Raw genomic sequence first — 15,980 nt, 5'->3', positions numbered from 1 at the left:
TAGTAATTCCCTTAAAGCAAATCTATTCATTTATTTTCTTACCTACTTTTCTTTCATGTTGGGAAATTTTAAACTTGATGTAAGAAAATATCTGAAGCTCCAATGTTAATAAATGAATGCCGAGTAGGATCAGGCTCAAAGGCAGCTACATTAAAGCACAGAGTCCTTAAGTTGCATGATTCAAATTTCTTGAATGTCCTGTATTTTTCATCCACTAATTTATCCTCTGAGACTCATCTTTACCATCACTACACAAGTTAATAGTATCTGTAAACACGCCATACATAAAATGAAGTTTGTCCATACTCCTGCACAGTGGGAAAGTACATCTTATCAAGTAAATGAATCATTTGGTTCACACAGAAGACAAATTATCACTTTATTCATTCACAGCATACATGGATCCTACACGTGTACATTCATCTTTGCGCCACGACTGTCCCGGAGTTGTTTTCTCCCATCTCCTACCTACTTGAAGGATGCCACCATTGCTACATTACTAAACTAACCCCCCAAGATTACTGAAATAAAATAGGTTCTACATCCTATTAGGTGATGAGCCCAAATATCTCTGTATGCCCCCTATCTCAGGCACAGCACACAGACTTCCATGCTTTGCTATATTGGTAAGCTGTAAATTAAATTACTATGTTCTTTTTCCTTGGTAGGTATCACTTCTCTGAACCGTAATTCTGATTGAATTATTATTGAACTGACTGATGGGTTTCATAATAAAAGAGAAAGGTTTTTTAATAGGAAACAGAGCAAAAAAGGATTTTTGTTAATTCTTTTTTTTTTTCGTTTTCATTTGGTAATACGTAGAAGTAGCTGTGCTACCTACAAAAAGCTTATTGTGAGTTTTCTGCACTTTTAAATAGTTTCCTCAAAACACCTTGCATTTACCATTACTATGTGAGATTTGGACCACTACCTTTCCGGTTGGTTCCTCCAGAAGTGGCACAAGAGCAGAACATGACAGATCCAGAAAAGAGATTTCACATGACTATTCCCTTTTTAGAGCATTTTAAGCTTTATTAGCAAAATACTTTAAACTTTGAATTAAGTGATGGAGCTCCTTGGCATTAGAAAACAGCTTTCAAAACCAGTGTTTTAGTTGCCAAGAAGAAAAAGCTTAATACCAAAAACATTTCTGTTTCCAACTATAACAGTATCTGGCATAGTGGGATATTGTAACTATAATTCCCGTCTCCTGGTGAGTGTGGATGGTTTTCTCCTCCACAGTAAGAGCAGAGGAATGCAGTGGAAGGGTCAGTTTTGAGCTCAGCAGAACACAGCGTATGTGATTTCAGCAAGTTGTTCAAGACTACGTCCAAAAAAGACAGCAGGCAACACTTACAGGATCCAATCTCCCTTACAGTGCAGGTGGAGGGCTGCATATCCTAGGAAGCAATCCAGCATAACCGGGGAGCTGTCTAAATCTATCTAGGAGAGAGATCAGAGTTATTGCTGCAAACAGTAACTGGACTGAGCGCCTGTGAGGTACCGTCTCCTGCCTCCTGCCGAGACAGAAAGTTGTGGGCAGGTGCAGAAGCACAGAGCTAGATGTCCGGGGAACTGAAAGTCCGAATCCCTCCGAAACACTTCAAACACACATTTCTCAAATTTCAGTTCCTTCAGCATTAGGTGGCAGCTGACAGGGCTTTTAAAAGGATGAAAATTTTGGATTTATGTGCTTAAAAGTTCTGTCTGTGTCACACATTAGGCATTACAGCTAGCTCAGCAATCCAGCAGCACTGAACTCTGCAAGCTACTTTCTCATTTTACCTCAGCTATTTCAGTGTTACCCTGTAATGTGCAGAGCGGGTGTGTGCTAAATCCTTTATGGATCTGGCACATAACCATTCTGCATTCATTCCTTTACTTGTAAAACAGGAGTAATAGTTCCCTACTCATAGGAATACTGTGAGAATAAATACATAAAAGTTTTTGGAAGTATTCAGATAATACAGACACTGGCATTGTAAAATTAGCTGGAAGTACAGCTGTGCTATGCAAGGTCTAAACAATTCAGTGACTTAGAAGATCAAAAACTGCTTTCGAGGGAAGAAAAATTAGGCATACACAGTTTTTCTAGACCACCATTTGAATTCCAGTTGAGGCCTTTTAGCTGTCGAAGTCATTATATGTAATTACACTGCAGATGATTGTATTAAGAATTAGTAGTTTATTCTAGTTCAGAGGAAGCAATGCAATAAATACAGAAACAGCTTTCTTGATACTAGGGTACCATTTGTTGATGGAGCTAGAGGATTAATTTTGAGTATGGAGTCTGAGAGATCTTGTCAGAGTTGAATGTCAGACAAGTAGGGTTCTGGTGATATTTTCTGAAAACCAGTTCCTTCAGCATACATGAAGTTAAAAATCCATCGCCATTTTTTGAACATCTTCAGGGGAAGATACATTTATTTCTTAACAACTACACACTAGTGAAATCGGGAGCCTTCTTTACTACGAAACCCTTCATCTCCGTGACTGGTGGTCAGCATAAGCCACAGTGTTGGAAAATAAATGCTGGAGAGGAGACAGAGGTGGGCACAGCCGGCAGCAGGCCCCTGGCCCCGCTCCCGGCTGTCGGCCTCCTCAGGGCTTCTCCAGCTTATCACCAGAAATTTGTCGCTGTGGTGGTTCACTGCACATGGGGCGGCTGGAGGAGACACCGAGACACGGATGGTTCATCCTTGATGGTTCATCCCGCCTCCAGGAGCCCAGGGGCATGAAACGCACTGGCAGTTCCCAAGCTGAAAACAAACCCAAGCCGGCGCCTCCTCATGCGGCATGTATGCGAAGTGTAAAGCTTTGCACCATGCCAACTGGATGTGGGAAGTTTATGTGGATTATAAAATAGGAGAAATTAATCTGCAGCCCTTTGTGCCATCTCCAGTTTAGGCTCTGCACGTTCTAATTCAGCTAAGCCAGGCCTCTCCGGCCGCGGGGACACGCACAGGGTGCCACGGAAACGGCGATCACACGCCTCCCGTGGTCACTGCCCTCTCGAAGCAAGCACAGATTAAACAAACCCCCAAAGCCCCGACGGGACAAGTGCCAGCTTTTTAATGCTCCGCCCTGGCCAACGCCGGTTCTCCGGGGACTCGCGCCCCGCAGCTTCAGGCCGTATCCTGCCGGCCTCGCCTCTGAGGGAGGCGGCGGCGGCAGCCCCGCGGCGGCCCCGGCGGGATTGCGCAGGCGGGCCGGCCGTCGGGCGGGCCGGGCGTCAGGCGGGTCCCGGGCCCCGGGCCCCGAGCCCCGCCGGGCCGCTGCGCCGGGCCGGCCCCGCCGCGGGACGCCGCCCGCCCTCCCCGCCAATGAGGGCCGGGGCCGTCACGGCGGCGCGTCACGCGGGCGGCCGCCAAGATGGCGAAGGTGTCGGAGATGTACGACGTGACTTGGGAAGGTAACGTCGCGGCCAGCCGGCGGCCTCCCGGCCGGGGCCGGGCGAGGGCCCGGGCCGACCGACCGCCGGGCGCAGGGTCGGGGCGCCGGTGCCCGCACCTGCGCGGTGCCGCGGAGCCCCGCTGCGCGGCGGGCCCGGGACAGGCCGGCGCCTGTGGCCCGGCAGCCGGTGCCGGGCGGTGGCGGTACCCGGGCGGGGCCGGGGGGCGGCGGTTCTGGCAGCTGCCGGGGCTCCGCGGGCTGTGGGTGGCCGGCCGGCACAAGCGGGGCGGCGTTGCCGAAGAAGCGGAGTTGGCGACCTGTGCTCGGCCCCTCGGTGACCGCAGGTCCGCCGGCTTGTAACGCGCACATCGCCCAGAGAGCGGGGAGGGCCCCGTGCCTGTCCCCGGTGTGCGGCGGGGTGAGCTTCCCTGCTGGGGTGCTCTCCCCAAGCGCCGGTGCGGGCGGGGCCCTCCAGCCGCTGCCTCCGCTTTGTGGGGACGGCCCCCCGTTTCCCCAGAGGAGGGCGGCCGGGCGTTCCTCCCGCCCCTGCTTCCGCGCCCCCCAAATGCTTGCAAGAAGAAATGGCCTCTTGGTTGGGCCAGCGGTTTGTGTCATAATTCACCTTTTGGAGCGCCTGGAAGTTACCTGATGTTTTCCTAAAAGTTGATGATAAGCGTTCGTGGAGGAACTCCCAGAAGCTCTGAAGTGACAGAAAAGTTTCTGAAAATCCTGCTCCCCAGATCTTTGTAGCTTTCATATCGGTTTGATCATAATGATTATTTATTTTTCATATAGCAATACTTTCTGAGGTTTACCTGACATTCTCGATGGTTCTTTTCTTGTAAGCAGTACGTGTTCAAATGTGAGTTCATACAGCACTCAAGCCCATTACAGTCTCCTCTCGGGAATAAATTAAGGCTTCTCCATAATTTTGGCAATAAAGGGGGAACCTTTAGCTAGGTGGTCCCATACGTTACAAGCATTATACAGTAGAGAAGATAATGCAGAGAGAAGCTGTGTGATCTTTGTTTTTTTATTTATTTACTGCTAATCTGTGAAGAAATAATTAAGCAATAGAATAATTCCCCGAGCATCGATTATTGGTTAGTTTGGTTTTGTAGTATGGGGGGAAGAGGAGGAACATTGCATGGGATGTATTTTAGCAGGTGCCACTAACTTGCCCATCAGAAAAAGTGCCCATGCTGTCTTTCCTGCACCTTTTTCTGTAGGACTCTGAAGCAAAACAAAATGGAATTTGAAATACTCAGTTTTCAGCTCAAATTGCATTAATCTCAGAAAATATTTTAGCTGGTATTGAAGAAAACAGTGCTGTAACTGAATGATTAAGGATGAAGAAGAGGGCTTTCCTGCCAGCTGGCCTGGTGGTCAGTTTATAGGTAGTTTTGCCCTGATGTTCGGTTGCATCACCATGATGTCATTAGATTAATTTAGCACTTTGGGAAAAGCTTGGTTGCCCGTTCTTTTATATCTCTTGTGAGAAGGTATAGCGGTTGTGAAGCTCAGCGTGGATAGAGAGCAGGCAGGCCACTGTACAGGAAGGGAAGTTGCATGGAGCATTACTGGTGTTACTGAGGCTTTCCCAGAAGTTGCTCTAAAACAGCTTGTGTAAAGAACTTTTCCAGTTTTTATTTTGCTTGAACATACATTGTTACAAAAAACAGAGATGTAGGGTTTTTTTCCTCCTGTTGTTCTCAGGTGTCAGTGATTGGAAGAAGAAATGAGATTTTTCACAGGATACGTAACATGCACTGTGGATATGTTTCTGTACAGTTAGCCCTAGATCATTTTGGCTGAGAGTACTGCAGAGTTGGTGTCTTTATCCTCTAATGTAAAGGCCAGGTATAGGATGCTCAAGCTTACTGCTTTTGGACTCGGCTAATTCATACTGAGGTGAGCGTCCTACTCTTAGAAATAACCCCCATATTCTATTTCCAAGAGTTTTGATTGACATTTGTGGCATTGTGCTAGGTGCATGGTTTTGCATGTGGGTATGTTGGATGAGAAATCTTTGGGGACCAGCTGGGGAGTTTTATCGTCTCAACTTCTCAGTTGGTATCTTCCAGTTTACATCCAAATGAAAGAGTTGGAGTGTAGGGGAAGATCTGTGTTGGTGTCGTGGTTTAACCCCAGCCAGCAACCAAGCACCACGCAGCCGCTTCCCCCTCCCCCCTCCCAGTGGGGTGGGGAGGAGGATCAGAAAAAAAAGGTAAGATTTGTGGATTGAGATAAGAACAGTTTAATAACTAAAGTAAAATAAAATATAATAATATCTGGTAATAATAATATAGTAATAATAATTGTAATGAAAAGGAATGTAACAAAAAAAAAGAGAAATAAAACCCAAGAAAAGACAAGTGATGCACAACGCAATTGCTCACCACCCGCTGACCGATGGCAGAGCGGCGATCTGCCCCCCCCGCCAACTCCTCCCCCTGTTTATATACTGGGCATGACGTTCCATGGTATGGAATACCCCTTTGGCTAGTTCAGGTCAGCTGCCCCGGCTCTGCTCCCTCCCAGCTTCTTGCACACCTGCTTGCTGGCAGAGCATGGGAAACTGAAAAGTCCTTGGCTTAAGATAAGCGCTACTTAGCAACAACTAAAACATCAGTGTGTTATCAACATTATTCTCACATTAAATCCAAAACACAGCACTGTACCAGCTACTAAGAAAAAAATTAACTCTGTCCTAGCCGAAACCAAGACAGTTGGTACAAGGGGCTGTCTCCGCTTTAGAAGCACACATATGAAAAATTCTGTATTTTTTTTCCTCTAGTTTAAGAGATGCAAAGTAAAGTGAAAATGAATGGAGTCCTGCAACAGACCACGCAAAGACTCTTCTCAGAGAAGAAGGCTTTTCTCCCTTCTCCATGTGTACTTTAACAGATCCCTGGTGCAATGAGGCTTTTCATGGGTGGGGTGATCCCAGCAGCATTGTGACCTAGTCCCTAGCAAAGAACTTGAACACAGTTCTAGGAGTTTAATGTAGCTCATCTTGAATTTGTCTAAAGTGCTTAATTTCTATTAAACCAGGTGTATGGTTGGTATTTATCTGAAAAATGTCCTTTATATACTTAGCCCTTTCTAAGCAAGATGGTTTTTACTTACATATTGCTCAAAGATGAAACTGATTGGAGGTTAGGGCAGAAGAATAATGTGAGACAAATGAAATACAGTTTGTACCTTGCTTTGCTTTTCACTCGGGTTCTTTGTGACAAAGGTGGGAGTTTAACCACAATTAAATTTTATGTTAGGTAAATGCATTGTACAGATGGTTAGGAAAGATAACTGAAAATAACTGTTTTTTCTACTGTTGGAGCTGTTGTCTTTATTTTTCTTTCTTTACTTTGTCTGCTGCTGTGTCTCAAGCTTTAATGTGTATTTTGAAATCTGTGAAGCAGGAAGACCTCTCATCTAACTTCAGGGTCTTGATCAACGGACTTAGATGATCCAAACGTGGCTTCAGGGTGCTATGGTATTAAAAGAAATGCTTATATGTGGATATGCATCATATATTTTACAGCTTGCTTATTTGAGACGAGGGTGGTATGTTGCTCCTTTTTTTTGGTCACTGTTGCTAATTATCCTGTAGAAAATGGTGTTGTGTTTCCTGCTTCCTTCATATTTACAAGAATTAGAAACTATGTGGAGTGACAGGGAGCCAAGAATTGCAGGTCTGGCAAAGAAGCATGATGTAGTAGGTTGCATGTCAGTTTTAACTGGTGATGTGCAGCCTCTTATAGGAGTCTCTTAAGCTGTGTAGAACTTTATAGAGACTGTTCATAAATATTTAACATGGTTTCAGTGATACCTTAAAGATGAATTTGGCCCACAAGTGGAAATATTAAAAAAAAAAAAAAAGGAAAAAAAATACACCTGTATAACTTCATTTTATGAGCAGGTTTTGGAGCACACAAGTTAGCTTGCCTGTGCAGAATTAGCGTGATCTGCAAACAAGCAGCAGTCATGATAGTCAAGAACTAATAAAATAACAATTGGATTTCACAGAAAACTCATCTGACATTGTCAGAATTGGACAAAATAAACCAGGTTTTCTTTTCTTTCTCTACCTTGTACAAAAGCATAGTAGTATTAACATCTCAAACCCAGCTAAAATGAAACAGTGACTTTTGGCTAGTGATAGACGGACTTTCTGGAAATCTTTGAATGCTGTCGTGGCAACTCTTGTTTCAGTCAATAGTTCTTCTTCACTGGATATCAAAACCAAAAAGAGAAAGGGATGGCATATTCTCTAAACTAGATTTCTTTTAATATAAATTGAAAACAAGTGAAAAGAATATTTTGGAAGATTTTTAATAGCTCACGATGACTGTTGCTTAAGTTCCTTAAGTTTTCTGGATCATTAAATCAGTATTACTGTTTTCTATATTGAAAATTCTGCTGCTTAAGTAGTGGCACATTAAGAGTTTCTGTTACATGTTCATGTGAGACTTTTTTCAAGGAGTTCTTTGTAATTTTTGAAAATATCATAAAATGCTTTATAAGATGAAATTTAACAGTCTGTATATGTGAGGCTATTTTCTTGTAGATGTATGTATTGGGGAACATGATACATAACAAAGAGAAAATCCCAAACGAATTTAAAAACTGAACACTTCTATCTTTAATGTCTCTAGTCATTAGAGTCCACTTTAGGTGACGAAATTGCTTCCTTCCTATGACTTAGAAACTGAATTCATACTTAGTTTGTATGGAGAGAATCTAGGAAATAGAAAAGAGTCTAACATTTTATCTCTGTCATAATCTGTGTGCAGTTAAGTGTTGGTGAAGTGTTTTTGTTGTGTTCCATGCTGTGTTTGCTTGCTTTTAGGTATTCCTAATTTTCAGTTGTAATCAAAGGGACAGTTCAGTTTACTCTGGATTTTATATATGAATTTGTGGGATTACAACAGGCAAAGGTGAGATGCTGGGATATTAGTTGAGGCCACTTTGAAAGCTGAGTTGTTACGGTTAGAGGCAGCATCCGCAGTGCCCAGCTGAGCTGCCTTTGCCTCTGCCCGCACCTGCAGAGTACCGGTCAGGAATCCGGGTAAGGCGGGGGCTGGAGACCCGCAGGGAGCAGTCGCCAGGCCATTGCACACCCTGTGCGGTTAGGCAAGCTTGTTGAATTGGTGGATTTGTGAGTTTTTTGGTTTGATTCATATTTTGTAAGATGAGACTGGGTGGAGCTGAGGTGTGGTGGAAGATTTGGTGTCCGTAACAGAAGAACAATGTACAAATGAGCCCTGGAAATATAATGGTTATGGGGTCCCTGAGTGACTGCCGGTGGTAGCAGTTGTTACATGTCAAGGTAACATTTTGGAGTGTGCGATGTATGTCTCTACTAATAAGGGTAACTTCCTTCATTTCATCAGGTGCTTTTAGATATCAAGGACTTGAAAACTATGATCGAACTAAACAATCAAAGTATAAGTAATTATAAGAGGATTACTTCATATCTGGTTGCTCAGGACAAATTAACTGATGCCTTAACAGACACAAAAATAAAACGCAAGTTATTTCTTTTGGCTTGCTGTAGACTGCTTGCGTGTTTTTAGGGAACAGCAAACATTGTGGCAAGTGTGTCTGCTCCTTTGAACTTGTAATGTTTTGATTTATATGTGCAAAGCCTCCTAATTTAGGAGAACCTAAGACTAAAACAAATGTATCATTTGCTTGGGACCAGCCTATTTACATGACAGGAGTAATTGTATTTAAAACTAGACATTTCTTTAACAATTTTTTTTTTCTAAAATCCCCGATTGCTACTGCCCAACCTTGTATTATGTGCTGTATGTAGATTTGCCTCCAAGACTTAAATTATTATTGGCTGACTCTTTTGATAGCTTTCTTAGTAAAACATTCATTGTTTGACAACATTGTCAAAAGCCTTGCGTAAGTTTTACTGCAGTTTTTAGCATTTTCTTTCTTCTACCTTTTACTTAAAATTCAGTATTTCTAAAACTAACAAGCCTCTCGATAGCTTCACATTAATGGGAACATTTTTGTTGTTGTTACTTTATTTTTCAGTCATCAGCTGATACACTATTCTCTGTCCTGCAGTTTTTTTCCATCGCTGTAAATGCTGTACTTTGGTGATGAATGGTAGATGTGTGTTCTGTTAATACATAATTTAGACACTATTCCATTTGGAATCACACTGGAATGGAGGCATCAATAATTTCCAAGTAAATGAGTGGGTAGAAATCAGACAGCTTGCTTATTTTTATGCGTTTAGCTTGTCAGCTTTTGCGCATGTTTGTGTTCTCTCACATTCTTGCTGTCTAACTTTGAATTTCCAGGGACCATCATGTGTCTAGAACCATTTAACTTTACCCATGCATATGAAATGTAACCCTGTGGTGGTTTTGGTTGAATTTCAAAATACAAAATGTGGCACAATGACAGTCTTATGAGCGATCCGAGATCACTTCAGGTAGATGGAAGAAAGTTCAGTGCTTAATTTTTAACTGTCAGTTATGTTAACTATGCATTTTGAAGTGCAAGAAAAACTGGCTGTTCAGATCTATCGTTGTGTTTGTTTTTCCAGTTGTTGTAAAGTTTAAAAAAAATATTGGTAACAGTTGTTGTGGTACCTTCATATTAGTAAAGCCACTATCTATTAATGAAAACTATTTTCCTTAAGTCTCCTCAAAATTTGTTCTTGTATATGGAACATCTACATGTATATAAATGTATATGTGTATATAAAATCACATTCTTAGCAATTTCCTGATCCAGAGGATAAATAAAACCTAGGCTAGGTAGTGCTCTCTAGCTGACTTCATGAGTATGCCTGCTCTCTTGGAAGTCTGATCCATAGTAAATGTACTCTTGAAACAAAAATCCTAGTGATAAAATAAATCGTGTTTTCTGTCTTACCTAGATAGTGATAATTTCTATACCTTTGGGCACTTCCCTGGTGTAGAAAGCCTTCACTTCCATGTCTGCCTTTCTTGTGGGTCCTTTCCATAGGAGCATGTAGGTTCTTTTTCAAGTGGAAGTCCACGGCGTTTTGCTTACAATGATAAATGTGAGCAGTGATTGAGCTCTCATAGTTTTTCTAATACTTCAAGTGAATATTTATTCACCTGGAGCAGAAATGCAATTTTAGTATTGTTTGTAAATACAAGTGTGAAGCGACTTGGGAGAAATCTCTCGTAGCCTATTTTTCCTAACCATGGGAAATGTCCGTTAAATTTTATTATTTATTGGATAACTAGGTATAAGGGGTTTTTTTACTGCATATGTTACTAACCTGAGAGAGTGTAAACTTAGAAGTTGAATTGATAATATTAGACCATGAGCACAGTTTGTGTGCTACAGTTTCAGAGGTCTGGTACATCTATCTGTTCTCTAGTAGTTTTCTAATATTAGTAGAAGTCACTTTTTTAGATCTATTGCTCTCTAAACCCATTCTTCATATGCAAATTTTGCAGAAATAGAATTCAAATTCCATTACTATCTGGAAATCTCAATATTTTCTTTTCATTTTTTTCTCCTTTGCCCCCAGATATGCGTGATAAAATGAGGAAATGGAGGGAAGAAAACTACCGAAACAGTGAACAGATAGTGGATGTTGGAGAAGAGTTAATTAATGAATATGCATCTAAACTTGGAGATGACAGTAAGTAAACAATCATTATTTTTAAAACTTCCATTGTCTGATTTTATTTTCTCTTTTCAACCTCTATTTTGTATGTCTGTGTTGCCTCTCTGTATCTGCTGATGTTGATGAAATATATATTACTTTCTAGTCTAATAGGCTGCCAGAATTCCTAGATTTTATTTCTTTCCCAAATATGGGCTGCAGTGAAAACAGATGGAAAAATTACCTACTAGAACTGTTAGTTTGCTATATTAGTAGTTAGGGCATTATGTGAAAACTTAGTGTGAAACTGTTATCTAGCTGTTATTTGACTGATTTTCTGTTCTTCAACACTGCGGCAAAAGTTGAGAAGTATCTTTTTATAACAGAGAAAGCTATTCCTTAATCAAGTCATACATACTGCAGGAATTAATATTAAGGCTGTTTTTGTTATAACATTACATTTGTGATATTATAGTTGCAGGTAAGTCTAAGTTTCCACTATTCATGAAATTACTATTTTCAGGGGATTTTAACTACCTTACACTAATTTCAGTAGACAGAAGCTTGGATATAAGGTTTCTTACTAAAAGAGAATTGTTTAGAAACATGCCAAAATACAATAGCACTCTTTACTATAAGCATAAAATAAAGTATAACAAAATGCTGTCAAGATTGTATGGTTTGCATATTAATCTCACATAGGTTTTTATTTTAATGCTCATTCTTCTTTCTTCTTTTTCCTTTTTTTATAATTCAGGTAATTTAATATAGACATTCTTTAATACATTTCTCTTGTAGTTCTTTCATTTTATTAACTGCTGTTACATAGTCCCAAGTGGATTTTAGCAGCCACAGTAGTGCATTGTATTTACTAATAAAAGTTACAGTATTTGATATGATTAACTTTGTTCAGCTTTAGTAAGTTAACTTTAATTTCAAATACCTAACTTCATACGGTGTTCCAGGAATTGAAATCCACATAGTCATTTCAGAAAGACACTTTGCCTCCCTTTCTTGTCGGGTGAGGAATCTTTCAGTATTGGGTTTGGGATTCTGCAGATAGGATTTGTTTTATATCGATGCTTTGCTCTGGTTCTGTCTTACACCTTCCGAGCTGTCATTCTGTTCTGGAGTTCTTTCCATTGTAAGGAACTTGGCCACTGCAAATGTTGTATTTTTTTGGATATAATTATATGGATAATCTACCCAAAGTATCATATATTGAAGACACCTCTGTGCATAGCAGTGAGTCATGAAGTGCATTTGGAGATTCAGCGTCTGAAGAAGATAATGCACTGTGAGGGGGTCTTGCACTGTAACTGTGAGGAACATGCTTGCTTTTACACTGCATGGGTAGGGTTAACACACCTACCTGCAAGAGAGTTGTGGCAGGTTCCCTCTGCTTTAGAAGAACTCTGAGAACTAACCTTGATTTTACTTTCTTCTTACCATGTTGCTAGTAATTTATGAGAATTGTATTTTAGTAAGAAATTGCTGAGGAGCTTGATATTCCTTTCAGATCTTACCGATACCTTTCTGAAACACTGTTCTCAGTAATACAGGCTGAGTCATTCCTTTCTTGTCAGTGTTGAGTTTGTCCTTCTTTTCAAGATACGTGTATTTTATTCTTTCATAAACTTGACATTCAGAATTCATTAGCTAAATTAGCTGCAATGTTCCTGAGGTTCTTAGCCAATGCATAAAAGTATCTGAAATTTATTTACATATTTGCATTCTGTTTAATCTTTTTTTTTAAAAAGTAGTATCAGAATGGCAATTGTATACAGTTTTAAAAACAAACACAGAAAAAACAACAACCAAAGAAACCCCCAAACACCTACAGTAGACCTAGAATTCTTTCTTGGGTAGCCATGGAAGGTGAATGAGTTGTATATGATGGATGTTAGTCTTGTTGCTTCATGTGTTTTGAGAAAATATCTGGTTATTACTTACAATGGCTAATTTCAGAATGCATATAGAAGGGAAAATAATGAATGCAATGGGGTGGATAATTTGGGCATCTCTGTAACTTGCCTCCTCAGGCAGAAGACATCCAATGTAATGGGGAAAAAAAATTATAATTATTAGAGTTTTTAAAATAAAAATAACTTATTGAATATTCAGTCTAAGGGGCGGGGATACTATTATCCACATCATAATTTTAATGAAAAGTTGGGGGTTTCTTATGGACAATCAGTAGTCCAAAGCTATAGAGCTGGACTTCAAAGTAGAAGAATAAGGCCTTTGGCTTTTTTTGTTGTTTTTTTTAAGCTTGAACAATAAAGTCCTAGTACAGATTAGAAAAACACATCCCTCTGGACTGGTTACTTGATTCTCTTACAAGTGTGTTTTTGCCTAATATCTGACACTAATCTGTGCTAGGGTTAGAGTATCAAAGTAGAGGTTTGATCGAATGGGGAGAGCCATTTCATAAACTATAAAAGTATCTTATTCTTGTGGTTAGAATTTTTTTTTTAAAACATAACATATATCCATGATATAAACTATATATTATCTGTATTTTGTTTGTATCTATGTATGTATTTTTACATTCATGGAAAAAATGTATATGTTATATAATAAAAATAGTATATGCGTCTTACAGATATTTCCAGTGAGGAAGAGGGGTTACGGGCAGATTAATGCCTGTTTCTCTTCTTTTGTATACTTAGCAAGAAATAGTATTTTCTTTGAAAAATAGTGGAAATTCATTTCATAGAAACTATTTTTAAAAATGAGAGGGCCTTTGTTATTTTTATTTTATATTTTATTTTTATTTCATATTTTATTTTTCTTTCATATTTTATTTTTCTTTCATATTTTTATTTTGGAAGACATTTGCTTCTGTTTCAGTTCTATGAAATGTTGAGTGCACCTGATTGCATTTACATGAGTTCAAAACACTTAGTGCTTCTAATACTCGCATTACATGCTTCCCTCTAGTATAACCTCTCTTTTCTGCAGCTTGTGTAGCTACACTGTGAAGTTCTTTATGTTCAAGAACTCGGTAGGCCTAGAACAGAAATAATGTAATCTGTCGTTAATTTAGAGAAATTGTTCAACTCCAGGAAGAAGACAACGTTTGCTGGACTTTCAGCAGTGAAACAGTTAAGGGAAATTTGTTTTCTTTCTAGCCCAAGTGGCTGTTCTCCAGGTCTGATCAGAGAGCAAGTCCTAATGGGGATCTGCTTAGAAGACTGCAGCTATAATGTTAGGAAAAGCAGAGAATTAGAGCTTTTTTGCCTTTCAAGATGTCAAAAGGTACTTTGTTACTAAAAGCAATAAAATTGCTTAAATGCATTTTTAATTAATTCCAGCAGTTTCTTAAAATGTCCCTGTTTCAGTAGTGATCCACAGGAGTAGAAGGGGAAAAATATACAGGCAGTATTCATTAATCTTATTTACATTGTAGGTGTTTCCCATTATCTTAAAAAAATCAGTTATCTGCATTTAATGTCTCTCTTTTGTCCAGTTTGGATAATATATGAACAGGTGATGATTGCTGCCCTGGACTGCAGTCGAGACGATTTGGCATTGGTAAGTTTTCAGTTTGACTTTTCCCTCAAACCTTAAATTTTCTTCCTGGGTATCTCTTCCAGATAGTTCTTTGGACAGTTATAGGGTATTCTGAACTCCATAGCTTGGACTTGTAGCGTATCTATCGAGAAATACACTGCTGGGTAGAAACCGCCTCCGCCCACCTTCTCTAATGTGTAACTTTTGTTTAGACAGATCATGTCTCTTCCAATAGCCATGAAAATATTTACAACTACTCTGATGTGGGCTAAATGTCAAGAATAATACTGAAGTTGCCATATTGCACAAAGAGTGTTTGTTTATTGAAAACCTCTCAAATTATATTGGTTTTTTGAATGTTTTGAGGTAAAATGTCCTGTCATGCATATCATATTATATGTCATGTTGGCCATCATCAAAGAAAGTCATTGACATATTGGAGCAAGTCTTCAAGATGAATAAGGAGCTAGACTGCATAATGTATAAGCAAAGGCTGAGAGGTCTCGCTTTGTTAAGGCTTGAGAAAGCTAAGAAGGGATTTCATTGCTGTCTTTGATTATGTACTAATGGGAAGGTATAAAGAAGGTGGAGACAGATTTTTGTAGATGTGCAGCAAGAGACAAGTGCGAGAGATGTAAGCTGCAACAAAGGAAAGTCCAATTAGATATTAGGAAAAAGTTTTTAACAATGGGGTTAGTGAACACTTTGGGACAAGTGGCACAGAGAAGCTGTGGAATCTCCTTTGGAGATGCTCGGAAATGGATTGTGGTATGGCACTTGGAAGCTGGCTCTGTTTTGAGAGGGGTTTTGGAGCAGGTGACCTCCAAAGGTCCCTTTCAGTCCAAATTATTCAGTGGTTCTTGATAAAAATATTGTTAATGGAAATTTGGGTTTAGTCAATTTGTATGCAAATTTATTTGAATTATACAAATAACAATTTAGATAAAATGAGTTTATTTAGAACTGTATCACTAGATTAAAAATGAAAAAACACTGAAACAAACAAAAAACCCAACCAAGCTTAGCTAATCCTTTAAAAGCAGCAACTGAAAAATGCAAAAGTGTGTTTTGCAGGCAAATTTTAATAATCTTTTTATCCCTCCTTCACAAAACGCTGGGAAAAAAACATGAGCTTGTCTTGTGCTCTGAAAGCCAGCAAGCTTGAGCTTATTCTGTAGTAAAAAGAAAGATATTTTCAGGAGTCCAGGTCTTTCATGGGGATTACTCTTGCAGTGCCTTGTTCTCTGTCAGGTGGCAAAATACCCCATAAAGTCTTTGAGCTTCATGTGATGTCATTTGGGTGAAACTTAATGGTCTGTGATATACAAGGAGTTAGACTAGAGGATGTAGTTGGGAGAAGGGCAATTTGAAAGTAGGCAGAACTAGACAAGTTTATCTTGCATCCCATATGTATGTGGTAAAATGGAGTATGCTGGAAAATACATCACAACACACTAAA

The 15,980-nt window shown here is 39.9% G+C and overlaps 1 protein-coding gene across 2 annotated transcripts in view; it reads left to right on the top strand.

Annotated features, from left to right (window-relative positions):
• Positions 1 to 3,367: 3,367 nt before the first annotated feature.
• EMC2 (ER membrane protein complex subunit 2) overlaps positions 3,368 to 15,980 on the top strand; it is a 47,521-nt gene continuing 34,908 nt past the window's right edge. Inside the window, exons 1-3 of one of the 2 annotated variants that reach the window (XM_050891956.1) lie at positions 3,368 to 3,412; positions 10,928 to 11,041; positions 14,478 to 14,542. In XM_050891956.1, coding sequence (XP_050747913.1) covers positions 3,373 to 3,412; positions 10,928 to 11,041; positions 14,478 to 14,542 — 219 coding nt within the window. In that variant the 5' untranslated portion in view covers positions 3,368 to 3,372. Of the gene's footprint in view, positions 3,413 to 5,283; positions 5,305 to 10,927; positions 11,042 to 14,477; positions 14,543 to 15,980 lie in introns of those variants that run through there. The other variant, XM_050891957.1, reaches the window with a different exon arrangement.

The sequence above is a fragment of the Gymnogyps californianus genome, chromosome 2 (genome assembly GCF_018139145.2).
Source record: "Gymnogyps californianus isolate 813 chromosome 2, ASM1813914v2, whole genome shotgun sequence".
NCBI lineage: Eukaryota > Metazoa > Chordata > Aves > Accipitriformes > Cathartidae > Gymnogyps > Gymnogyps californianus.
This window is presented reverse-complemented; position numbering and strand designations above follow the sequence as displayed.